General features: G+C 47.3%; 1 protein-coding gene across 4 annotated transcripts in view; it reads right to left on the bottom strand.

The window, feature by feature from the left end:
* The window catches only part of FRMD4A (FERM domain containing 4A), a 319,692-nt gene that overhangs the window by 116,607 nt on the left and 176,173 nt on the right, over positions 1-26,912 (bottom strand). For all 4 annotated transcript variants that reach the window (XM_041767383.1, XM_041767382.1, XM_041767386.1 and 1 more), the window contains exons 4-5: positions 23,521-23,613; positions 11,501-11,585 (exon numbers count right to left, since the gene is read on the bottom strand). In XM_041767383.1, the coding sequence (XP_041623317.1) occupies positions 11,501-11,585; positions 23,521-23,613 (178 nt within the window). The remainder of the gene's footprint in view (positions 1-11,500; positions 11,586-23,520; positions 23,614-26,912) is intronic.

Below are 26,912 nucleotides of genomic sequence, written 5' to 3'. Positions count from 1 at the left end.
AATTCTTTATGCGTAACCAGTTGAGAGAGCTTTATGGCCGCTGTAATTGATATAGACTGTCAGGGTTGGGATATAGAGGAATGCGTGGAATTGGCCTTTTGGGATTACCAGATCCCATCAGAATGTAAATCATTTAACAGTGTACAAATGATTTAACAGAAACACTGTCCAGGGTTCCCACAATGGACCATGAGGTTCCTTTCTATTCCCACCAACACCTTCCCGAGCGCTGCCCCCGTCCCGGGATGTGTGTTCTCCTGTCAAACATTTACGCCTGTGTTGAGGCTAATGGTCGATGGTGGGCTAATCTTTAACGTACATGCAGAGGCTGATGTCACGACCAACTCAAAACCAACCATTGGGAACAACCCTTTCAAGCGCAAACATAGCTTTTAGTTCATTATTTGACCCATCCGCTAAATGAAAATGTACCTCTTGGGGGGAAGCAGGGTAGGAAAGGCAGAGGAAGGTCTTTTACAATTTCATTTTACTTTATAAAGTTCCAGGAGAGACTGTCAGAAATGAATCTGGTGGTGAATGTTAACTGCAATGTGCCATTATTCAGAGTAAAGCTACTGAAAATGCACAATTAAATGCCTGACCTGATTTACCCCAGTTCTCCCTCACGGCACTCGTCCTCGGAGTGATTGGGCGCCCTTGCCCTTGAACTGGGGTGAGTTTTCACCTTCTCTGACCTTAACTGTCTCCCAGATATTAAAAAACAAGGTGGTGTCAAAACGTGGCAGGAAAGAGGGAAAAGGCTTAAAGACTGAAGTGGCTGAGACGGCGCACGTGCTTGCACAATGTGATGGAAGACAGCTGCATTATCACCCCTTACCACCTCTGCTCAGTACTGATTGAGTTCAAGGATCACCGTGTTGTCCGTCCACAGAGGACGCAGCACAGACATCTAAATGGTGTGTGGAGGGATCCCTGGGTGGCTCAGCGGTTTGGCGCCTGCCTTTGTCCCAGGGCGCGATCCTGGAGTCCCGTGATCGAGTCCCACATTGGGCTCCCGGCATGGAGCCTGCTTCTCCCTCCTCCTGTGTCTCTGCCTCTCTATCTCTCTATGTCTATCATCAATCAATCAATCAATCAATCAATAAATGGTGTGTGGAAGAACCAGTGCACGAACATGGGAAGACACAGTCCTAACTGTGAAGAAGATGTGTTCCTACCTTTTGCAGTGTCTGCCCCATTCCCCGACGTCTTCTGTTCCTAATGCACTCCCGCTTTCACACTTGGCCCTCCCGGGGATTTAATCTTTAAAATCCACTGCAAGAGGGATCCCTGGGTGGCTCAGCGGTTTAGCACCTGCCTTCAGCCCAGGGCATGATCCCAGAGTCCCAGGATCGAGTCCCAGGTCGGGCTCCCTGCATGGAGCCTGCTTCTCCGTCTGCCTGTGTCTCTGCCTCTCTCTCTCTCTCTGTCTCTCATGAATAAATAAATAAAATATTTAAAAAGAAAATCCACTCCGAGGGAACAGCGGTCGAGACTTTCTGCCCACACCACACGTTTCCTCTTGTGCCCTGAACCTACAAGCTGAGTTCCCCAAGTTAGGAGGGTGGGGGATAGATGTTTCCAGGGACCCTCCTGTCAGACACATGCCACCATCTAACATCAAAAAGCCTACTCTCGGGGCAGCCCTGGTGGTGCAGCGGTTTGGCGCCGCCTGCAGTCTGAGGTGTGATCCTGGAGACCCGGGATCGAGTCCCACATCGGGACCCCTGCATGGAGCCTGCTTCTCCCTCTGCCTGTGTCTCTGCCTCTCTCTCTCTGTGTTTATGAATAAACAAATAAAATCTTAAAAAAAAAATAAAACCTTTAAAAAAAAAAAGCCTACTCTCCCTTAACCTTATGTGACTGCTCCGGCAATCCAGAGGCGGTATCATTCACGTGTCTCTGCTCAAGCAGAGAAAATGAGCTGAGTGAGACCACAAAGGGGGCATGCAAAGATCGAGCACTTTCCTGGGTTTTCCCTAGCTGACACCAACAAGGGACGGGGGAGCGGAAGAGGACCTGTCAGGGAAGAGCGGTTGGAGCTGCCCAGCTGGCATGACCCAGAGGCTGGGGTATGACATGCCTCGGTGGCCCTGATGCTCTCAGAGCCACTTGAGAGTCGAGCCTTTGGGGTGTTTTCTGAGCTCCAATCAATCCTGCTTGGGAATCCAGGGCGGTCTCCTGGGCATGCAGATGCCCTGGTACGAGGAAGGTGCTGGTAGAAGGGAATGTGAGGCCTTACAGTTATTATGGCCATTTGGTGTGTACTCTGGGGCATCTGTTTTACTTACTACTGAATAGTGTGTTCGGCTTTCTCTGATCTTTTGCAAAGTGCCAGGGAAGGACAAAAACGTGACTGCCTGCAGGTGTGCGCCGGGTGCTCAGAGCCGGGGTGGGGAGGATGGCCCCACTTCCTCCCCCTCAGCACGGTTTTATCCCAGGTGATTAACTAGCTGAAGGAAGAGGCCTGAGGTCATTTATCAGCAGTGTAACCGTTAATAATGTTCTTGGAAAGATTTCCGTCTGTGGGTCTCCAAGAGTTCCAAATGGCCCCACGAGGACCCGAGGCGGCAGGTGTCATGGACATGCTCCAAAGGAACCGAGAGCTGGAGGACCTCTTCAGGATCCCCTCGCTCGAGGGACTCGGTGGTGGTCCTCACACAACCCAGGATCTTTTTTTTTTTTTTTTAAAGATTTTATTTATTTATTCATGAGAGACACTGAAAGAGAGAGGCAGAGACACAGGCAGAGAGAGAAGCAGGCTCGATGCAGACAGCCTGATGTGGGACTTGATCCTGGGACTCCAGGATCACACCCTGGGCCAAAGGCAGGCGCTAAACCACTGAGCCACCCAGGGATCCCCCACTACCCAGGATCTTAATGAAAAACATTCCATCGAGGTCGGGAATGACAGAAATTCCAGCTTTCCACGGAAGATTAATAAGATAATTATAAGAGAAAATGTGATTAACAACCACATGGTAGGTTGATAAGGTTTCAGGGAGCATGATCTATATATACCAAGTCCGTCCAGAACAATCTGCAGGGCCGGCCTAAAGGTTTCCTCAATCAGCCCTCGCCAACCGCCACCACCTCTCTTCTTATCACAAAATGTCTAAAGACCATGGTTTCTTGCCCTCCTCCCTAAGATCATTTCTACGCTCACTGGAGTGTTCCAGGTTCTCGTTCCCATCCCCCAACAGCTCTGGGGCACTGAATAAATCCCTGGATCTCCTCAAGTTTCATTTTCTTCATCAGGAGAAGGGGGATAATGATTTCTTTTCCAATTATTTTACAATTGGTGAGGACACAGAGGGGTGATCTGGAAACCCCAGGACATACTACAAGTGTCCTGTCTGTAGCATTTATTTGGGCTCATGGGTGTTTATAATCTGTGTTGCCTGTTCTTCAGCACTGTTGAGCATTTATAGGAATCGTAAGACATTTTTTTTAAAAAGGAGGGCAGCATTGTGTGCATGTGTGTGTCTACAAGTCTGTATCACCCCAGTGGTCCTGATGCCCACAACTGGCCTCACTCTGCCTGTGTAGGAGCCCAGGCTCATTGCACAACTCCGAATGGCTACATGAAGAGGCCCCGAGGCAAACAGGGGCCACGGGGTGGGACAGGACCAACATAGTCTGGCACAACCGTCTTCCTTCGGCCTTGGCCAGTTTTTCATCAGTCTAGTTACTTCACATTTGGCTGATGATCCACTGGGGTACGTGCCACTCCTGCTGGGCCATCATGCTCCCTCTGTGGCACAGCAATTCCTCCTGCTGCCTCTTGTTTACAGCCCGTATCATGACCCTGGGGAGTCTTTCTTTTAGAGGTCCGGGGCACGACTAAGATGATGAGCCCAAGTGAATTTCTTTCTAGAACTGAAAACGAAAGTCCCCCTCTGCCCGTGTTTTGTTCCACCCCGTCATATGAGCACACATGCTAGCCCTGTAATAATCAAACTAAGAGATAAAGACTAGGATTCTGTAAGTCTGAGATTAATATTTATTTTGGTTCCTTTGTCCTGTGGGGCCTGGTTGCAGGCTTTGTTTCTCTCATCTTCAGACAGACGATATGATCTGCTCATTAACAAAGCTCTTGGAAGCTCTTGGACAAAGACCATGGACTTCAATTTCAGGAAGAACTGATGGTGTTTAGCCCTACACAGCAAATGTGGCCCGAGGATGCTTATTTACATTTCAATAATATCTGAAGCTCCCAGACCAATGTGGACATCTCAGAAAGGAAGGTGGGGCAAGACCCCCCAGCCCACATAAAGCAGGAATTTTAAGCTTTTCTTTTCTAACATGATCTGCTCTCACTGGGTACATGTAGGCGCCAGGCTTGGTAATTTCATAGGAAATATGCAAACCTTTGGTCCCTGGGATTGGAAAGCAAGCAATTAAAAACAATTTCCTGGGCAGCCCCGGTGCCTTAGCAGTTTAGCGCCACCTGCAGCCCGGGTGTGATCCTGGAGATCCGGGATTGAGTCCCACGTCGGGCTCCCTGCATGGATCCTGCTTCTCCCTCTGCCTGTGTCTCTGCCTCGCTCTCTCTCTCTCTCTCTCTGAGTCTCTCATGAATAAATAAATAAAATCTTTAAAAAAAATTAAAAAGACATTCACATTTTATAACCTAGCACCTGTGGTTTGCAAGACTCAAAAATCACTGCAGTCACTAATTTTTTTTACAGCAATTCCCTTTATCAGGGTAGAGAAGATAGGATTCAGTCCCAGAGCCTGAAGTCAGGGCAAGAGCTGGGACCAGAATCCACACCCACCCAACAGCTCCCATTGGGTATGATAAGCCCACTGCCTTTGGCAGGGCTGGCATATGGGCTTCTGCTTCTTCTTCTTCTTCTTCTTCTTCTTCTTCTTCTTTTTAGATTTTATTCATGAGAGACACAGAGAGAGGCAGAGACATAGACAGAGGGAGAAGCAGGCTCCTTCCAGGGAGCCTGATGCTGGACTTGATCCCAGGACCCTGGGATTATAACCTGAGCCAAAGGCATGTTCAACCACTGAGCCACCCAGGTGCCCCCATATGGGCTTCTTCAGTTGGCATGGGAAGCCACATCCAAAGAGAGAAGGCTTGGCAGGAGAGCTCTGCTTTCTTGTGTGATTTTCCAGGGAACACACAACATCAAGGGTGGACTTCCCATGAGAGCTTTATACAGAACAAGACACACATTTCTGAGTTATATCCATCCCCTGGTCATATATTTTCTTTCCTTCACTTACTGATAACCTCAGTGAGTCAAAACACCTCAGAAATACTGTTGAGGAATGTGGCTATGTGGGGTGTCAGGGCCCCCCATTCTGTACGTCCTCCTGTTTCACTTAAAGTTCACGACAGAACCCTGTTTTCTCACAACCGTATTCTAATCCTCAGCAACCTGGACTGTATTTTCCTGTTCTTTTTGTGCAAAACAGGGTAAAAGTATAAAGCAAGGGGATATAAGAGAGAAACCCATTGGATCATGGGTTTTGCCTCCTTGTGAAGAAAGAGTGGGGGGGCAGGAAGGTGGTGCTCCTAGGGGAAGATGCTTCTGGGGAAGATGACAAACAGACCAAAACAACATGAAACATCTTTCCTCACTTTTCTGCCGTTGAAAAGATCAGAGGTTTGTTCTCTGGAGATGAACAGGAAGCTGGAATGAGGCCCATCAAAAGCACCAGGATTAGAAAGGGAGTTTATACCCCAAGTGTGTTGGGGGGGGGTGTTCCCTCCCTAACCCTGGAAGTGGACAGGCCCAGATGGGAAGTGGAGGACCAGACAGGAAGAGGAAGACCAGACAGAAAGCAGAGATGAGCACCGAGACAGGAAGTGGGAAGATTCTCCTCTGGAGACAATGAGGAGTCACGAGGAAGGACATCTAAACACTGCCATCCAAGCTTCCTACTGAAAGAACCAGCTTGCCATTGGATGGCTCCACAGGGACAACCCTCAGGGGACCACCCTCACTTGGGTGCCTTACTCTTACTTGTGGTTAGACCAAGATCAACAGACAATTGAGGGAAATCTCTTCTATGAAAGACAAAAACCAAAATAAATAGGAAATACACGGGGGTGGGGGTGGGGGGGAGAACTGGAAAGAAACAGAAAGGACACAGAACATGCATAACTGATATTGAAAACGATAAGAGAATGTTAAATTTAAAGGCAATAACAGGATAATAGACAAGACAATGGATATATGGAAAGAATGATCAGATAATATGACGTCTCAGAAATTAAAAACATGATAGCAAAAGTTCAAAAGCCAATAGAGATTAAACATAATATTGATGAAATCTTCCAGAAAATAGAATAAAAAGACAGAGATGGAAAACAGGATACAAGGTATCAAAGCCAGAGGCTGTACCCAGCATCTAATTAACAGGAGTTCCACAAGGAGAGCGCAGAGAAAACAGAGGAGACACCACTTAAGAAATAACACAGAAAAATCTCCCAGAATTAGAATACCAATCTCCAGAATGAAGGTGCCTATCAGATGCACAGTCTTATGGATTTACAGAGACCCTTGTCAAGGCATACCTCCCCCAAATTTCAGAGGAAGAGGAATAAAGAGGAAATCCTAAAAGATCCCACTGGTGGTGGTGGGAGAGGGGAAGAGGGTCCACATATAATACACAGTGCTGCAAACTTCTCCAGAGCAAACTGTGAAGCAACACCTTGGATATTTTGAGAGATGTCTTCATTCTGTATTTCCATATCATTCAAACTATTGATCAGATATAGAGGTAGAAGGATGACTTTTTCAGATAGGCAAGGACCCAAACACTGTCCTTCCCATATGCCCTTTCCCTGGATTTATTGGAGGATGTTCTCCAGTGAAACAATGGCATAAAATAAAACACAGGAAGACTTGGGACCCAGGAAATAGAGGACCCACTCCAGGCCTGGGGAAGGACGGCCAGGATGGGAAAAGGGGTCCCGTGCTGAGGACTGTGGATAAGGCCAGGTCCAAGCTGGAGTGAGAGGGTGGAGGGTGGCTATGGGGAGATCCCAGGACAAACCACAAAGACCAAGCTGAAGAGAGGAATGGGTGAATTACCCGATGCATATGGAAATGAATATGGGCTTGCATCTGGGAATGTGTAGAAGCTCTTGGGGACAAAATGATGGGCACATAGAAAACAAACAGGTAACAGCAAGGCGATCATTACTTTTAGGTAAAACGAGTGGTTGTCTAAAAAGGGAAGCACAACCAGAGGATGCTGCTTGGATTCATCATAATAATGCAATGCTGGTGGCTGTGGCTTTTAACCAGAATTGGGCTTACCACCATTTCCGGAAATGGGAAAGTGTGGAGACCTTAATCTCTGCCCAACTCAGCTGAAATTCAATAAATCTAAAATGGATATATCAAGGAATAACGCCTGGTGCCAACGTATTTGGAAATAGGCAAAAAACAGAAAAAAAACCCTGCTAAAATTGTTGAAGGTGGTGGGACTTGGGGGTGGGTTTTTCGTAATAAGTCTCTTAGAACCATCTGAAGTCTCTTAGAACCATCTGACTTTAAACTGCATCATGTATTACTTTGATAAAAGTGTTAATTAATTTAGGGGTGCCTGCACTCAGTAGGTTAAGTGACCAACTCTTGATTTCAGCTCAGGTGATGATCTCAGGGTCGTGAGATCAAGCCCCATGTTGGGCTCTGTGCTGAGTGTGGAGCCTGCTTCGGATTCTTTCTCTCCCTCTCTCTGCCCTCCAACTCCTCCCCTCACCCACCTTTGTACTCTCTCTCTCTCTCTCTCTCTCAAAAAAAAAAAAGTATTAGTGCTTTAAAAAGTAAATAGAACAGTGCCTGGAGGAAGCACGAGCAAACAGGTCATTTATCTGAACAATTCAGATTCTGGTATACCGCATGGATGGCTCCCAGGGAAACAGGGAGGGAGCTGATATGAATCCTGCAATGGGTAAACCCAAGTCCCCATCTATCAGCATCAGGTCCAGGCGGTGTGTCTGGCATGGGCCTCTGGGGTCTCCAGGCCCCCGAAGTGCTGGCAGGGGCAGCACACAGAAACTCTCAGCCAAGATGAACGACTTGGGTCTGGATCCCAGTGAGCAGTACTTCCACTATAGGTGCTCCTAGAGTGTCCAGCACAGGTGCTAACCAACCACACTCATGCTTCATCTTCCCAAGAAGGTTGCAGGTTGGGTCTTTTAAAGATTTATTTGTACATTTTAGAGAGAGAGAGAGCGTGCACCAGCGAGCTGGGAGAGAATCTCAAGTGGACTCAGGGCTCAATCCCCTGAACCTGAGATGGTGACTGCCAAAACCAAGAGTTGGATGCTTAACCCAGCGCATCCCCAGGCACCCTGGTTGGGTCCTTTAATGTCCTTGTTTAACCAAAGAGGAAAATGAAGCTTGGCGACATCACAGGAGGTGTCCACATTCATTGCATTTATCACACAGCAGAGCTAGGACAGGAGCTCCAACCTGAAACTCCCAATCAACTCTGCTACTGGGCCTCCCACCGCGTCTGCATATTTACAACTGTGCAAACTGGGCCGCATAGTCTGTTCAACCACTTTCAGTCCTGAGTCCTTGAGGAAGTCACTTAACCTCTCTGACATCAGTGTTTTTCTCGGTGAACTAATGATTCTGGCTCAACCTCCTCATTAGGCTCAAATAAAATAATATATGTGAAATTTTTAAAGAAGCTTGAGGTGCCAATTTAGGCAGATGAAAATATTATTTTGGATGCTAGGAGGGAGACAGGTGGTCTTGTGACCCTGGTTGGTATCCTGTGTAAACTTCAGGGAAGCCAGCTCTAGTAGGGATCCTGAGAAGAGATGGTTCTGGATCAAGGACGGCAGCCAGGTCAGCAGGCAGGCTGATGCTGTGGGTGACTTGCTCCTAAACGTGGCTGGCTCTGCACGCATCTCCACCTCCACCCAGAGGACCTATAATATTTGATTCTGGGGATTTCTTCTTTTTTATTTTCTGTGACTCTGACACTCTTCTGTGTTCAGAAGCACTGCAGCCATAAGCACCAGCTGAGCACTTGTGCCTGGACTGGACTGAACAACCCTGAGTGAGACACTGTTTCTCTCCTTTTACCCAGGTGTCTGTATAAGCACGTTTTGGGGTCACTTTTTCACTTGTGGATTGAGCTGATTCCCAGTCCTGCGGCTGGAGTTTCCAGACATTTGTTGTCCCAGCGTGCCACCTGGTGGACAACTTCCCGTTTTATTTCTCAACTTTCTCAAAGTGCCTTCACACGCATTAAAACCCCTGAGACTCCTGCAATCTGCGAGCTCTGTAAGGCTGGTATTATTTCCACGCTGTAATGAGAACACACGCTTATAGACAGGAAGGAATTTGCAAGTTCCTGGAACTGCCTTTAGGGTCTTTTTCTTCCATTCAGCAAAAACCCAAAATACCGCAGTCTGAGTGGTCTGGGTTTGAGCCCAGTTTAAGTCCTAGCTCAGCAACTGTCACCAAGTGAGGTCCTCTCACAGAATTGAACTTGATCCCTATGAGGCCCTCCATCACTGCGGACATCTGCGTGTGGAGGGACTATTCTGTGCACAGAATGTGCTGAAGTACCTCTTTTCCAGAAGAAAAACTGATGGCTGATGTCCCAATCCAACTCTTGCATGTGGTTTGACGTTTGGTGGGCTTCTTGCAATGCCCCCCACTGAAGAGGGTTTAGTTAAACATGAAAATATAGGCAGTGGGACCTCCTCAGACTTCTTCCTTGGCCTCTGACCACTTTTACCATGGGGGCACTCAGCTCTGAAGTCCTCTGTGGCTATGGGAGCCTTCTCCACTCCAGGGAGCGCCTGCCCTCTGGGGCTCAGAGCCACCTGGTGGTTGAGCTCCGTGACCTAGAGTCAGGTTGCCACCTTTGGCTCCCACAGGCGCTGCCATTCAGAAGATGTGTGACCTTGGGTGAATCTAACTTCCCTGTGCCTTATCTTCCTTCACAGGGAAACCAGGGACAAAAAGTAGTATGCACCTCAAGTGTTGGGAAGGCTGAGCCATACAACGTACAGAAAGCACTCAGCACCCAGCACTCAGCACCGAGCACACCACAGTGGGAATATGCTGTCCTTTTCTGCAGTCAGTTAGCCAACCTGAGGTGGTACCCTGAAGGCTGCATTCATGGCACACAAGGGGCTGCAGCATGGATGTCTACTTCAAATACATTTTCCCAGGGGATCCCTGGGTGGCTCAGTGGTTTAGTGCCTGCCTTTGGCTCAGGGCATGATCCTGGAGTCCCGGGATTGAGTCCCATGTTGGGCTCCCTGCATGGAGCCTGCTTCTCCCTCTGCTTGTGTCTCTGCCTCTGTGTGTATGTGTCTCTCATGAGTAAATAAATAAATTTTTTGAAAAAAAAAATTTTCCCAGCAGATGACCTCAGCCCTGGTGATGTTTGCCATCTGCTCTCCTCAGGAGAGGGGTGTGTATGTACTGGAAATGTGTGTGAGCATTTTTGGGTTAGCCAAAGAAAGGAAACACTACTAGAATATGGGGAAATGAGAAGTAGTACAAGGGACTGCCCCACTCAATTAAGAATTGTCCCTGAACAGACATTTCTCTAAAGAAGATGTACAAATGGCCAATAAGCGTATGAAAAGATGCTTGGCATCACTAATCATTAGGGAAATGCAAATCAAAATCACAGTGAGACACTGCCTAACAGTAGGACACCTGTAATAAAAAGAAAACCCTACAAAATATCAAGTGTCGGAGAGATGTTGAGAAATTGGAACCTTTATGCACTGTTGGTGGGCATATTATATGGTGTAGTCACTGTGGAAAACAGAATGGCAGCTCTTCTAAAAATTAAGCATACAATTACCATATGATCCAGCAATTGTGCTTTTGGGTATACACCTGGGAAAACTGAAAGCATGGACTTGAAGAGATATTTACAGACCCATGTTCATAGGAGCATTATTCATAATAGCCAAAAGGTATAAGAAACCCAAGTATTCATTGATAGATGAATGGATCTACAAAATGTGGTCTTTCTATGTAGACCATCTCTCCATCATTCAATACAATTCCAATTAAGGTGGGTTTTTTTTTTTTTGCATGTGTTTTTGTTTTGCCACATCTGACAATGCATTTCTAACATTTACCTGGGAATAAACCAAACAGACTTCTATAAATAAATAAAGAAACAAATAAATAAATGAATAAAGAGTCGACTCATCCTTAGGAGACCTATCTGCATGGACCAGTGCATCTGCCCTCCTGGTCCAGGTTTCTTTTTTGTTTCAGTTGCCAGGAGAAGGGGACCCCTATAATCAGGTAAATGCCCACCTCCAAGGAGCCAAAAGTCAGTGATGGGATCAGGAGGGGTCCCATTGTTAAGTGGATAGTACTACTTTCAGGATGCTCTCATTTATTTAAAGCAATCCATTTATAAATTACATCTACTAATCAATAAAATCACATTGGGGCAACAACTTGGGATTTTCGGCTTTAAATGATACTTTCGGATCTCAGTGGAAAACTGAATGGGAAGAAAGAGTTCTTACCTTGTAGATACAGGACTTAGCATTCAGAAAGAAGAGCTCGATGGTAGCGTTGTCTTTTAGGTATGAGATGCTTTCTATATAGAACCTGAAAGAAAAACTGCAAATGAGCCACAAAAGCAGCAACTGATCTTGCCAAAAATGAGCTGTTTTCTGAGCTACAGGATTTGACAGAAGGACCAGAACTCCTCATCCTAAATGAAAAAGAAAAAGGTGTGATCAGCTGCTTTTTATATGGTTCCTTTTTGAAAGAAAGCAGTTTTTCAAGCCCTTTTCTAGGCCATTCGGACTGCCACGCCTGACAACCTTGACCAGAGCCAAAGAGCTGGGACTCCCACCAGCTTCCAAGAGGGGGTTAAACTCGACCATCTACTTTTCTTTTTCCTGACCTGTTTTCCAATTTTTTATATTATTTGTTTTTCATATCTTACTTTATTTTGGTACTAATCATTGTTGAATTAGCTGGATTTTTAAAAAGATTTTATTTATTTATTTGATAGAGAAGAGCATAAGCAGAGGGAAGGACAGAGAGGGAGAAGCAGTCTCCCCACTGAGCAGGGAGCCTGAAGCTGGGCTCTATCCCAGGATCAGGACCTGAGCCGAAGGCAGGTCGCTTAACCAACTTAATCCAGGTACCCATGACCTGAATTGAAGATTATATATCTTAAAGATAATTTCTTCTGCTCAACTGAAGAACGGGGGCCCTAATTCTCTTTGAAATGGTTATGACATATCTTCCCAAAGGTGGTGAGGTGAGATTTGATTTCTGTGTATCCAGAGAGCTGTGGCAAGTGCTCTTAATGCTATGATATTAATGCACATTAAGCCAAATGAGAATTGGATTTTTATCCAGATGGAGCTTACAGATTTTTTTCATGATAAAACACGCTGAAATTATTTACGTTTACATTTAATGCACCTTTACACATCGACTTTGGAGTTTATTAAATTATGTAATTAGATTAGGCACTTGTGCTTGTCTAGGGACCAGCTGCATTCAGGGAGAGGGTGATGGAATGCAGAGCCTTGCCAGGAAACAGGCCCCGAGAGGGTGTGGTACCTCCTGTGGGGCCACTGGATACCTGCCTCCTGGAAACTGGGGATACCTTGAGGGGGCGGCAGCAGGTACAATGGGAAGACAAGTGCTGTATTCTTCTAGAACAGCATTACAATATGATGGAAAGAATCCTGGGGAGGAAGTCAATAGACCAGTGATCTGGTCCCAGCTCTGTATGATTTAGGGCAAATCGCTTCATCTCGCTGGGCTTCTGGTTTCCAGACTGCAAAAGACTGTGGGACCCAGTCAGTGTTTCTCCACCTAAGAAGTCTACTGCTGTCCAGCACTGGAAACTCATTCAGATAAGAACAACAATAACAGTAGCAAAAACAACAAGCCAACATTGCACCAGGCTGGCAAAACATACCCATAGGCACGGATGAGCCCACGGCCTACCAGTTTGTAACCTCCTGTCTGCAGACTATTAATATCTTGTCATTTTTCCAGTGTGTGCAGATGCTGCCGTGATTAATATCATAGAGATTCATTTAAATTTGTGAATGAATCCAGAGTGACTTAAGATACTAGCAGATATTTTCAATCAACAGATATTAATACAATTACCACCACATGAGAGTCTACAAAATGTTTGGAAATTACAGTATGTCCTTCACTCTTGCAAAGCTTGCGGATGAGTAAGGATCCTTGGTGGACCTCTGCCACTCACATTCTCCCAGCAAGGGAAAAAAAAAAAGAAAGAAAGAGCACCTACGTCCTGCTTTCAGAGTAGGTATTTCAGGTCATGGAGGCCTCCATAAAGAGTCTGCAGTAGTTCCCGAAGGATCTGCAAAGTGGCACAACTTCCACTTCTCTACTAGTGGAGACTTGAAATGCAGTAGCAAACTCTAGGTCTTTTTTTTTTTTAATATTTTACTTATTTATTCATGAGAGACATAGAGAGGCAGAGGGAGAAGCAGACACCCTGCGGGGAGCCTGATGTGGGACTCGATCCCAGAACCCCAGGATCACAACCTGAGCCACAGGCAGATGCTCAACCACTGAGTCACCCAGGTGTCCTGCAAAGCCTAGGTCTTAAAGCAAAATAAGTTACATGTGACTTAATTTAAAAAAAAATCCACATTTGTTGTGAAGGAATTTTGACCGGGGATAGTCAGGATAGCAGAATCAGAAGGAAGAAGGAAGGAAGGGAGGGAGGAAGGAAGGGGGGGCAGCCCTGGTGGCCCAGCGGTTTAGCTCCGCCTTCAGCCCAGGGCCTGATCCTGGAGACTCAGGATCGAGTCACACGTCGGGCTCCTGGCTTGGAGCCTGCTTTTCCCTCTGCCTGCGTCTCTGCCTCTCTCTCTCTCTATGTCTCTCATAAATAAATAAATAAAATCTTAAAAAAAAAAAAAAGGAAGGGGGGGGAGAGTGAGCGAGCGAGGAGGGAGGGAGGCCAACTTGCAGGTGCGGCCCCATTATAGAGTCGTCTTGCTTCGTACCTTTGCTCAAGCTCTTGCCCTCGTCCCAGAAACCATCATCCTCCACACCTCAAACCACTCTTGCTCCCTTGCCCTCACCCAGAAACACCATGTTTCCTGATCTCTGCTGACAGCCCAGGGAAGAGCTCCTCTCTCTAGGCTCTTCCTCTGTGTCCCGTACTTTTCTGTTCCCTGGGGCATCTTCTTCCTAGGTGATTAATGCCCCCTGGAGGGTGAGGCCAAATCCTATTCATTTTTTCTGTCTCTCCAGCACTAACACAGCGCCTGGCACACACGTGGGCATAGTTAAGGGTCTGGGAGCAAAAGGCTCTGGTTCTCAGCTTCACTCGTCCTCACTTGCCGCTGAGTGGAGCTCTCAGGATAGGCCAGTGAGGTGGGCAGGGAAGGCACTGCAGGAGAGGGAGGAGCTAAGTGACCCCTACTGTGTCCCCCATGCCCTGAAATGCCCAGTGTATGTGTGTGTGTATGTGTGTGTGTGTGTGTGTGCCCTGCCCCCCTGCCCCTTGCTCACTGTCAACATGACAGGTTGCACAAACAAGCTGCTGATCACCACGAATCTTTTTTTTTTTTTAATCATCATGAATCTTAAAGCCAGAACTACACCAGAGGTTTCTGTGTGACTAAGCGAGTGACCTTAGTTCTGCAATAATCATTCAGAGTCTAAATCTGTTGGGTCTGCTGTCCCGTCATTCTCAAAGCGATGCCGTCTGTCTTTATGGCATTTGTTTCAATTCCTGAGAATGAAGGAGTGAAGACACCTGCCACCCCTGCCATGCATTTCTCCTCAATAGTATAAAAAGGAAACAGCACTCCCCCTTCTCTCTAGTAACGGAAACTGGAAAGGACAGGGCAAGTTCTGTCCTCTGCGAGAGCATTCGTGTGCCCTGCCCACCCCCCCACCCCCCGCCCCAGTTACAAGCTGGACCAGAGGCAGGAGGGTAGAGAAGAAAATAAATCACCTCCTCTTGACAGAAACTAGAAAGCAGCTTCCTGTGAACCTTTATCACCGAGAAACAGCCTGGAAAACCGTGTGAGCAGAGATGCCCGGGTGCCTCAGTGGCTGAGTGTCTGCCTTTGGCTCAGGTCATGATCCCCAGGTCCTGGGATCAAGTTCCACATCAGGCTCTCGCAGGGAGCCTGCTTCTCCCTCTGCCTGTGTCTCTGCCTCTTTGTGTGTCTCTCATAAATAAATAAAATCTTAAAAAAACAACAATAACAAAAAATCTGTGTGAGCTCCAGGGTGGTCATGTTATCATTCTGTAACCCTGGATATTTAACTCATCCAGAACTTTCCATCAGCACCAGGAGACTTGAGAGTCAAAATGCCTGGAGGAAAACAGACCTTCGACATCTCGATCCACACACTGAGGCCAAGAGCGCAAAGTGCGGGAGCCCCAGAGAGAAGAAACTTCTGGGAAAGTGGGAAACATTGATGGTTTGGGTATAAAGTCAGGATTTTTTTTTTTTTTAACCAGTTGTGTTCTTTTTGATTTTCATGAGAGCTCCTCGTTTTAATCAGCAGGTGGCGATGTTGCTTTTCCTTAATTCCCAGTGCACGGGTTATTGAGGGGTGGGGAGCAGTGCTTCCTCCAAGACCTGGTTCACAAAGAAATTCCGGGTCTCTGGGTAAACCTAAGGAACTGAATGCTTTCTTGTTGATTCACAGGGTCTGCACAGACAATTCCAAGTGTGGCTCCAGATTAACCAGGGGTTTCTGGTGCTTTGACATCTGGGGCCTTGGTGGCTCTGGAGGGACGGGCCCCTCCCAGGGTTGACCAGTTCCTTAGAGGTGTGAGCTTGCCCTTCATGTGCAGACAGGCCGATCTAGAGAGCTCACACACCCTTCCTGCTCCTTTGTGGGGCTCTCACACTCCAGGTCATTACCCTCCTGCCCTAATCACCCCAGAGCCAGGGCCAGACAACTCTGGACAGCCTCTATGCCCCATAGCCTGCTGAAATTATTCAAAGTAGTCAATCCTAAACCTGATTACTCTGCCTCACCCGTTCCTTCCTGTAGAAACCACAAAACAAAGGCTCTTCCCCACAATTCCCTCCCCTCCCTCTGCCTCCTGACCAACCCTGGTGAGTCCCTTCTGGCCTTGCCTGGTGTGGCGAGCCCTCTCTTCTCCTTTTGAGAACTGTAAATAGCAAACTAGCCTTTTCAATGGCCACCATCCCCTCATGTTTGTTGGGAGTACCCATACCTGAGTAAGAATAAAACTTAAACTTTAAAACGGGTTCTTCGGCAGGACTTAGCAGGACTGGATCTGATGGCTTTTTTTTTTTTTTTTTTTTTTTTTTGAATCAAAGGGCCAACCTGTGTTCTAGGACAACGGCAAATCTGGCTAGGTCTAAATCTGTTTCTTGAATACCATAAGCAATGTCACACCCAACCTGGCCCAGATGATGTGGACCTCAGGTATTTTATCAGACGGTCTGAAGAAGGAATAAATACATGTGTGAGCACAAAGATAATCAAGAGGCTCTGAAGCCTGAAGGCAGTCTCGCCCCCTTTAACCCATGGACACCTCCGGCTGCAGCAGCTTGAAGTGTCCAGCCACAGGACACCAGTCAGCTTTCCTTCTCTCAACCGCCCGCTCCTCGTCTTTCCTCTCACATCCACCCCTTGGCACTTGGGAATCACCGAATATTTACAGCAAGTGTTAATTAAATGGACCACTGATTTCATTCTATAATGAACACAAGTGTCGCATTTGGAATGCTGACTTTTAGTAGCAAAGAGAAGCGATGGTAATGAAAAGGCTATCTGGTACCGCTGTGAGTTTCTGGGGCCAAATATCTCTGATCTTTAGAATTTCAGCAGCTCTAAAATCTTAACTGGGGCACCCAGTTGAGATCTAGCAAGTTCTGGTTAGCAGGCACCTCATTTTGGATCCCTGCCTTCAGTGTTACTATGGTGACCACATAGAGCAACGGCTTGTCTTCGGCCAACCAGGAGAGACACCATTGTCAGGCCATAAACTTGGCTGTAAAATCCCCTCTCCCAGATTAAAGCTTCCTGGGATCACCTCTCCTTTTGTTGTTTTAATTTTCCTGGTGCTCGCCTCAGTTTATTGTTGGTGAAACTCCATTTGAGGAGACAAATCTAATCTCTATTTTTTCTCCTACAAGCAGCGTAGATGGTCAGAGTTGCAGGGACACGTGGCTGAAGAAGGCACAACTGAAGGAACAGCCCAGGAGTGGAGGGAACCATTCTGAGCACAAACATGCTCCTACCGAAATAAAGAGACGTCCTTGCGTGTGCAGGGATATTTTTCTTATAATTTTTCTTGATGTATTACTTAAGCTTACCACCAGAGGGGCATTGTTCTATTGGGGGCGCTGGCCTCATAGTCCTAAACAGCGATCTGCAAATGAATGTGATCTTGCTCCTGCACTGATGCCTGGGCTGCATGTAAGGTCGGGGTGTGAGGGGTGATGGAGCAGCAGGAGGTGAGGCTGGCAGGTACACAGAAGTCAGATCATACAGGACATGCTAAGGATAACCACAGCAGGATGACAGGAAGCCAGGAAAATTCTGAGTAGGGGATCAGATGAGACTTCTGGAAAGATACTCAGTGGTAACTGAGAGGAGACTGCAAGGAGGCATGACCAGGAGAGGTTTAGGAAGGTCCTAATTACAGCCAAGGGGGTGTTTGTGGGGAGTCAGTGGTGCATATAAGACCGATTTAAGACACAAAAGGAACAGGAATTAGCAAATGAAGGAGGGCAAACAGGCAGTGGGGAGAGAGCAAGAGAGTCAAGGTTGACTCCCTAGTTTCTGGCTGGGTGTGCGGTGGTGCCAATCATGGAGATAAGGAGATGCGATGGGACGAGGGGTAAGTTTGGGGGTCAGTGAGATGAAGAAGCCATTGATTCAGGTAGAGGAGGGCAGAGAAGCACCCATGGAATCTGGGGCCTACAGAGACCACCAGTGACCATGGTGGTGATGGGACAGCCACAAGCTGAGGAACCGGTGGGATGTGGAGAAGGGAGACAAGGACAGACTTATCCTTCCAGACCTTTGCTGAGGGCAGGGGTGGAAGCTTGGGGGCAGCGGCTAAAGGAGGATGTGGGTCAGAGAGGGTATTTTCTTCAGTCAGGGTAGGAGAGTCATGGTCGTGGAGGGGAGACATCCGTGGAGAAGCAGCAGTGTAAGACGGAGAAAGAGAGACGGCAGACTGCAGGCAGGCAGCTCTTGGAACGGGCTGGAACTGGGGCACAGGTGGACCTGCTGGCCTCGGACATGTGCGTGCATGAGCGTGTGTGCACGGGCACACTGAGGGGGCTCAGGAGGCCACAAAGATGGGTGGGTTCAACTGAGGAAGGGAGTAGGAAGCTGAAGCTCCCTTGGGCCAGCTTTCCTTTTCTCTGCAAAATCATGAGCAATGTCACCTCCTCGGAGCAAAGGCGTAAGCTTCTGGTTTGGTGTTTACGGCAGGAGGAAGAGCCACAGTGGGCAGTGCGGCTGACCCTGAGCCACACACCCAGCAGAACTGGCTAGACACCCGCTGAGTGTGTGACATTGGTCATAAGCAATCATGCAGCAGCCTGAAGTTGTGTTATCCCCCTCCCCCGGCCCCGACCGCTCTCAGCAGCTCAGGGGTAGAAATAAAAGAAATATGTGACTGGACGGATCCTAACCTACGTGTGTGCATGCATGCAAGTGAGCATGCGTGTGTGTGTGCATACATGCACCAGCGCGTCATGCCCGCATGTGCCCAGCAGCAATGGGAGGGGCGGTCCTGGGTCAGGGGTGGAGGTTGCAACCGTGCGTAACGGGGTTTGGGCTGAACCTGCAGAGGTGATGGCAGGCGGGCTGAGAGGGCCTCAGAATTTGGGGCAATAGATGCACAGGTGCACATCTTGCCCGCTCCGCTCACCGCTCTACCTTAGCTCCTAAAACAATGCCCATGGTGTGGTGAGAGCCGGTGGAGTATTTGTGCATCAGTAACTGAATCTGCTGCCAACGGCGAGTGTGCAGCACAGCGTCCCACGGGGGAAGCTCACTCTCACAGCTGGAACGAGAGTGCGTTTTGGCTCCAGGCCCTGCAGAGATAAAGCTCAGGGTGCCTATGGGACTGCAGAGTCTTCCTTACAGGAGGGGGCACAGCGCAGGGCAGGATGCCTTCCCACCGGTGTTCACCCTGGTCAGGAAACGGCGAGAGTGTCTCAAGTGGGGCTAACGATGCATCTCTCGGCTTCTGAAAACTCCTGCTTTGCCATCAGCCATGTCCCTTTCTCTGCCAATAGGGAGGTTCCAACCTGCCTCCAAGCTCTGCGACTATGGGATGTCCCTCCACCAATAGGGTGCTCTCCGCCGAGGCGACTCGGGGTTCAGTAGTGCTAGATCTGGAATATCAGCCCTGGGAGGGCTGCTCTCATGCCCTCTCACCCGATGGGGGTGCATCTGTACCCAAGGCCATCTCTATAGGTACACCCTCACTCTGCAGCCGCAGCCAAGTGTGGACCACGAGATGGACCAAAGTCACTGATCCTGACTCAGTGGCTCGTGGCCCTGCCAGAGTCTCTGATAAGCAATCACAGAGTTGCTTTTCACTTGTGGAGAGAGAAGCAGTGTGGTTGGGGATGGAGATAGGGCATGAGGTCTGGAGCCAGATCTTTTTTTTTTTTTTAATTTTTATTTATTTATTCATGAGAGACACAGAGAGAGAGGCAGAGACACAAGCAGGCTCCCTTTTGGGAGCCCGAAGTGGGACTCGATCCCAGGATCCCAGGGATCATGACCTGAGCTGAATGAAGGCAGATGCTCAACCAGTGAGCCACCCAAGCGTCCCCCATCTCCCTCTCCTTAAGCAGGAGTAACAATACCTTATTTAAGGCCTGTGAAGATTTACAATCATCCTGAATAATGGACAGGTGTTTAAAAATGGATAGATCTTTCCCTTGGACCTTGCTTCTTTTTAGGTGATTATTAAGACTCTGAAGCCTCTGTGCTCGCTCCTGGTGATCTGAGGAGGGGGGGGGGGGAGTCCTTTTTAGGCTAAAAACCATGGGTCAGTGAAGATGGATACTTAGTCCTCTGCCCCTGCCATTCTGAGGATATCCAGCAGTGCGATACCAGCTTCAGGTGTCCCCTTCGAGGATGTGTTCGGAGGCTAAAGCAGAATTCTCTGAATTCAAATTCATGTTATTTAATATATTTGGGTCTTATTTTTCATAATCAGTTGAATGGAGGTAAGAATTTTGCCCTCATTTTCACAGACATTTTGAACATGCATTACAGCGAGAGACTATATAATTGAAAAATAATAAGCCATGCTGGGGTGGCAGCCCAAATTTAGATCCCCAGTGATACAGGGTTAATATTTCCACTGGATGAATTCCTAAATCTTGGCTTAAGGCAGCCAGTCTTTTCCACGGTCTCTTACTGGGTGCTTTTATTCTCCTTTTCCACGAAGGCTAACGGTGCAGGTGCTATGGAGATGTCATCTATAGGTGTTTAAACAAAAGGAGAAAGGCTAAACGAGTGGCTGGAGAGTCAGACCACTTGCAGTCAAGCATGGGTACCGATGGCTGGGCTGGGGCTGCTCAGGTGGCTGCTCCCTTGTTGAGGAAGGACAGGGTGTGCACACAGGGACATTGCCCAGCTGGACAGGGGCTCCTCAATGGACTCTGGCATAGCCCATGATCGGAGTCTTTTATGAAGATGACTTATCCTAGCATTCCTTTGGAGGAAATAGCCTCTGGGCACCCCTAGAAAAGTACCAAGTTATAAGCTGGGAGTTCTTCCCAGGTACCAAGGTAAAAAAAAAAAAAAGCACAATTCACCTACATGGGAGAATCTGCCTCCTCTCTTGGAGAAAGCACTCTTGATGTTTTGCAACTGCACTGCCCAGCTAGTTGCGAAGTGGGGACTCAGGAGAGTGAGGTCTGGGAGCCAGGATCCTCTGTGATTGGTGGCCAGGTGACACCCACCCACCCATGGGACACGGCTGCAATAGTTCAAGTGACAGATGATGAGGGGCGGGAGGATAGGGCAGAAGGTGGAAGCAGCAGCTGACAATCAATGCATCTAAGTATCTGGGGAAGAGGAAAGACTTCAAGGTTAAAGTCTATAGGACTGAATGGATAACAACATCACAGATTCCAGGGACCGCGGAAGGCCTGGGTGGGGGGTCAAGATGATGAGTCTGGCTATGAACCTGATGAGTTAGAAGCACTCAGAAGTGGCCAAGAAGTAAGTGGACAAAGAAACCCGAGGCTCTGCAGAAAGAGCAGCTTTCACGATGAGCTTACAGAAGGAGCTTGGCGTTGTGGCCGTATTCTGCTAGGAGTCTGTCCCTAAATGTGGACCTGGGAGAGTTTTTCCGGGGGAGTGTCCTGCGAGGTGCCTGCTGCGGCCAACTAGGAAAATGGGGGCCGGTTGGCAGAAGCCTTCATTCCTGGTTCTCTGTACTGAGAGCACGGGATCTACCTCTGTAGCTCTCTGAGTAGCTGGCATCACAGACAGAAGTCCGGAGTGACCTGGAATGGCCTCCGTATCCTGTGACCAATGTGTCAACCAGGCAATCTCACGGTGCCCCAAGCTTTCTGCCAAGGCTCAGACTCTGAAACCCACCAGTAACTCAGCTCACAACCCTTGCAAAAACCAGCTAATATACCACCAGCCCAGTATTTTCTCTTTTTGACAACGTCAGTGAAAAGCAGCGGGAAGGAGGGGAGATCCTGATGTACAGCAAGCGCATGGCAAATCCACCCTTGATTACAGGTTAAGGAAACGCTTCAATTCAACTGAGTCTTGCTTGATGCTGCGCCCCACCCCCACCCCGGTGGTATTGTTAACTCTCCATTATGTGGTTACTTTTCCATTTATCTGAGAAAATGGAGCCACCATTAAAGAGACTGTGACATCAAGATCACACCCATCAGTAATGGAAATGGCTAAGATTAGCTCTGAAAGGTTTGCAGCTCTTAAACAAATCAAAAGGGCATTAAATCTAAGTTTAAATTTGCTCCTCCGGTGGAGGCGGCGATACACATTCCTGCCTGGTAAATGGACCCTTTAATTCTTGTTTAGGCTCTCGGGTGCCTTCCGTGGTATCAGGATGGCTACGTCTGAAACTGCATTTCTGACCATGCTCTTTAGGAAGAACTGGCCTGTGAATTGTTTGTGTCCTGCTCTTGAAATTGTTAATATATACTTTTTAAAAATTTTATTTATTTGAGAGACAGAGAACATGTGCGTGTGTGAGTGTGTGCACGCACAAACACGAGTTTGGGGAAGGGGCAGAGGGAGAAGAAGAGGGAGAAGCAGACTCGCCACCTGAGCAGGGAGCCCGACCTGGGGCTCAATCTCAGGACCCCGGGATCATGGTATGAGCCAAAAACAGAAGCTCAACCACTGAGCCACCCAGGCACCACACTGTAAAATTTTAACATATTTTAAAAGAACAAGGTGTGTATTCGGTAGGAATACACACTCGGGTGGTGTCCAATGGAAGATGGAGCCCTTCAAGCCTAAATGTCCCTGCAATAGTGTGCAATGAATGTTCTGCACAGAAACTTGCCTGGTGGCTCCAAGGACAAGTGCTCTGGGAGCTGCTGGATCTGGATGCTCAGATCCTGGCATTGTCCCTGAACCTATAACACGACCCCCTCTAACTTGCCAAAACCTTCTGCAAATTAAAGTGGTAAGGCCAGCTGACTTTGTGAGATATTTACAAATCTTAACCGTGAGAAGTAAATTATATTCTCTGCAGTCACAAAATAAAACTTCTTATAATAGATTAGTAAACAGAAAATGCCCTTTGTTTCTGGTATTTTATTATGCCATATCCTCCCTTAGTGGGGAAGGCATTGATCTATGGTTTGCTGCTGCATTTCAGCTATTCCTATTTGGAATAAGTTAAAATAGGCAAGTTTCAAGAGGCCAAGTGCCACTTATGGTAAAAGGAAAGAAGACACAGGGGCACCTGGGTGGCTCTGTCGGTTGAGCATCTGCCTTCAGCTCAAGTCATGATCCCAGGGTCCGGGGTAAGAGCCCAAGTCAAGCTCCTTGCTCAGCAGGGAGTCTGCTTCTCCCTCTTCCTCTGTCCCTCCCCCCTGACTTGTGTGCTCGCTTGATCTCTCAAATAAATAAATAAAATCTTAAGAAAAAGGAAAGACACAGGTATTTGTGATATAGCTCTAAATGACTGCCACACAAGAAAATAATAGTAATCCAAGAGTTTTGTATTACTGTAAGAGACTTAGTTGAGTTTGAGATATATGCCCTTCCCCCCAAAAAAGCAAAAAAAAAAGAGCTCTTATCTTCATTCCACACAAATATCCTAGTGCAAGAGCAAAACATGTGTATTCATGCACACAGGGCAGGCCTTGGACACTCACACCCTATGCCCACATCTACTGGGAATGCAGCATGCATACAGTCGACTGTGACCTCTGTCATTGGCCAACGGACCACAACAAACTTGATTCCCCTTTCCTTTGTTACACTGTCCTCCCAGACTTTTCTTGCAAAGAAAAATATAAGAAGTAAAAGGAGGGACACCAGCTATACATACCTGACACAAAAGTATAAAACCACCGGTCCGGACTTTTTGGGGAAGTCATGTTCCAACACTCTTCGATCTAGCTGAAGCCAGTTTAAGTGTCCCCTGAGGAGAAGAGAGACAAACGGGTTAGGACTAGAGAAGTGTCCTGTGATGAAGGCGTGTGTACAGTAGAACATGCTGGATCACAGACCAATGTGGACCTATACCTCACTACGAAGTTCTCAATTTAAGAAACCTCAAGGAATTATCTGGAGGAAGACCGAATCAATGGCAGATACTGTGTGACATAGAGGAGGGGAGTGGCAATCAGAAGGTCTGGGGTTTGCAACCTGCTATCCATTTCCTAGACTGTGCTAAAATTTAAAAATTAAAATGAAATCCTACTCTCTCCTCGTGCTGAATTCCCTTACCACCACCCTCCTGACTGCCTTTTTTTCCTGAAGCACTCAAACCCACTTTCGAAATGTTAGCAATCTTCACAACATCTTGCCGGAAGCAGACAGGGTGAAAAGTGAATCACAGACAAGTTTCTTAAAAAATTAAACTCACACCCACCACATGACCCAGCCGTGCTACTCCTAGGTATTACCTGAGAGAAATGAAAGCTACATTCATGCCAGGACTTTTACACACAGATGTGCAGAGACACTTTACTTAAAATAGCTCAAAACTTGGAACAATCCAAATGTTTATTAATAGAGGAATGAGCATGATAGAGTTTTGGAACAGAGTCCTAGGCCCCAATAAAGACAGTGAGCTATTGATACATATACCACCATGGATGAATCTCAGAGTAATTACGCTGAGTCAAAGAAGCCAAACAAAAGAGTGCAGACTGTAGGATTCCATCTATATAAAACTCCAGAAGGTACCAAGTGATCTATAGTGACAGAGGCAAATCCGTGGTTGCCTGGGGAGAGGGTGGGAGGAAGGGCTTTTAGTGAGACAAGAGGAAACTTTTGGTAGTGATGGATATATTCATTATCTCAATGGTAGTGATGGTTTCATGGGTGTAGACACACGTCAAAACTTATCAAACTGTACTCTTTAACATGTGTGTTTACGATATGTCAATTATACCTCGTCAAAGCTATTTTAAACAGTGAAACCCCAGAGACGTTGGATGATACACAAATGGAGGGGCTTGTGCATTTCCTCCTTCCCTCTCTCCCTCCCTCTCTTATTTCCTTTTGTAAATATTAATAACCTTCTCTGAAAAAGGATCAGGAGGTGCAACAGTGAGCAAAATAGACACAATCCCTATTCCCCTTGGACTTATATTCTTGCCGGGAGACAGACACTCAACCACTATTCCCACAATTAATTGCATAATTACTAATCAGATTGGTATTAGGACTTAACACTTAAGGTACAAGGACCATGAGTAATGAGAATATGTAAGGCCCTGACTGAGTTTGGGGCCTGAAAAGTACTGCCTGGTGTTTGAGATTTGAAGAAGAAGAATTAACTCAGCAAAAGAGCAAGGGAACCATACTCCAAGCAGCGCAGCCAGCATGTGCAAAGGCCCTGAGGTAGGGAGAGATCTGGCATGTTGGTGTCACGTGAGTCAAAAGAGATGAGGCTGGAGAGGGCAGGGACCAGCTGTTAGGGCCTAGGAGGCTATGCTGAGGACAGCAGTCTTTGCAGAGTGAGGCAGAGCCCTGGGACAAGTATGAGCAGAGGAGTCTACCTTTTCCTGTCCTCTCCTGGCCCAGTCACAGTCCACCAGCCTGGACAACGAAGCCCCATAATCACTTTTACTCAGGAAGCTCATGTTGAACTGACACAACTGGTAACACAAAGTCTCCTCAGGTGCCTGATGCTGTGTAACATGGTCATAATATATCCACTCGTGGGAAAGGCTGGCACTGGCTCTGTGGATAATGTGAGACAAAAGTTGTCTGGCCATTGTATTAAAATGTTTGCTCCTCTGAAAAGATGCTTGTCTCCAACAAATGCAAGACAGAGAATGCACTAGAGTCTTCTAGCTCCACTTTAAGACTTCATTCAAGCTGCACCTTTTGCACAAAACCCTCTTTCTTTCCTTTTTTTTTTTTTTTAAGATTCTATTTATTTATTCATGAGAGACACAGAGACAGAGAGAGAGGGGCAGAGAACAGGCCGAGGGAGAAGCAGGCTTCCCGCAAGGAGCCTGATGTAGGACTCGATCCTGGATCCTGGGATCACACCCTGAGTCGAAGGCAGATGCTCAACTGCTGAGCCACCCAGGCATCCCACAAAACCCTCGTCCAATGACGCCCACAGCTGTGGCTCTAAAGATGGCATGGGGATCTGCTTCTGAGGAGCATCCACCTGAGGAACTCTGGCTCTTCTTCCTCCTTCTGGGGCTCTCAATCTAGAAAATCTTTTTTTTTTCTATTAACTTTGCCTGTTATGTTTGGTTATTCTTCCCTAAATATAGTAAGGATAAAAAAAATAACAACAACAAAAAAAGTTTTCTAAATAGGACGACCAGATCAACTTCTTCCAAAATGGTGGGATGAATTCCCATCCAACTAGAACACGGGATCTGGGAACAGCAAGCCTGGGTGCCAACTTGGTCTCTAGTCGTACCTGCAATGCTGCTAATGCCCCACAGGGTCACATTGTTTCAGATCTCTGTGCCTTAGCTCAGCTGCCCTCTCTGCCTAGAATGCCCTTCCCCTCCTGCATCACTGAGTGAGGTCTGACTCATCCTTCAGGACCGAGCTCTCCCATGTCTCCTCCAGAAAGCGTTCCTTGACCCATCTTCCCACACCACACACCAGCCTGGGCTGGGCTCCTCTCTGGCCCCTCACGGCGCCCACCCCTGGCACACCTGCTCCTGGACCTCCCACACTCCATAGAAGCTCCCCTGCGTATGTGTTCTATCTCCCCAATAGGCCTTTTACATCTGAAAGCAGAGATCTGCTCCATAAGGTCAGAGTATGTGTCTGATCGAGCGGAAGGTATTAACACAAACATTAGGCTTAATTATTGGAAAATAAGTTACAGCCACTCTCTTCCTGCCTCTGAAAATGTCCAAAATCTCCTAGAGCCTTCTCTTTAGGCTCAGCCTCCTGCAAACATGCCACATGCGTGCTCTCTGCTAGGACTCTGATCATGCCGTTTCCCCTAATTGGAATTGGTCTCTCCATCCTCATTATCTGAGCTCTAGCCTTTGTTCAAGGCTGAGTTCCAGTCTTTCAGGGAAGCCTTCCTTCATTGATTCGCTTTGGGTTTCTTTGAAACTTCTCCAGGCTTTTTTTTATGTCATCCTCAGAACGTGTGGCATATTCTCATACAATTAGTTATTTAAAGAATACAACCAAAAAAATAAATAAACAAATAAATAAAGAATACAACCTGTCTCCTCGACTAAGTTGTAAGTTTTCAACATTTAAAAAAAAAATGTCATCCCC

Source organism: Vulpes lagopus, chromosome 8 (genome assembly GCF_018345385.1).
Source record: "Vulpes lagopus strain Blue_001 chromosome 8, ASM1834538v1, whole genome shotgun sequence".
Taxonomy (NCBI): Eukaryota; Metazoa; Chordata; class Mammalia; order Carnivora; family Canidae; genus Vulpes; species Vulpes lagopus.
This window is presented reverse-complemented; position numbering and strand designations above follow the sequence as displayed.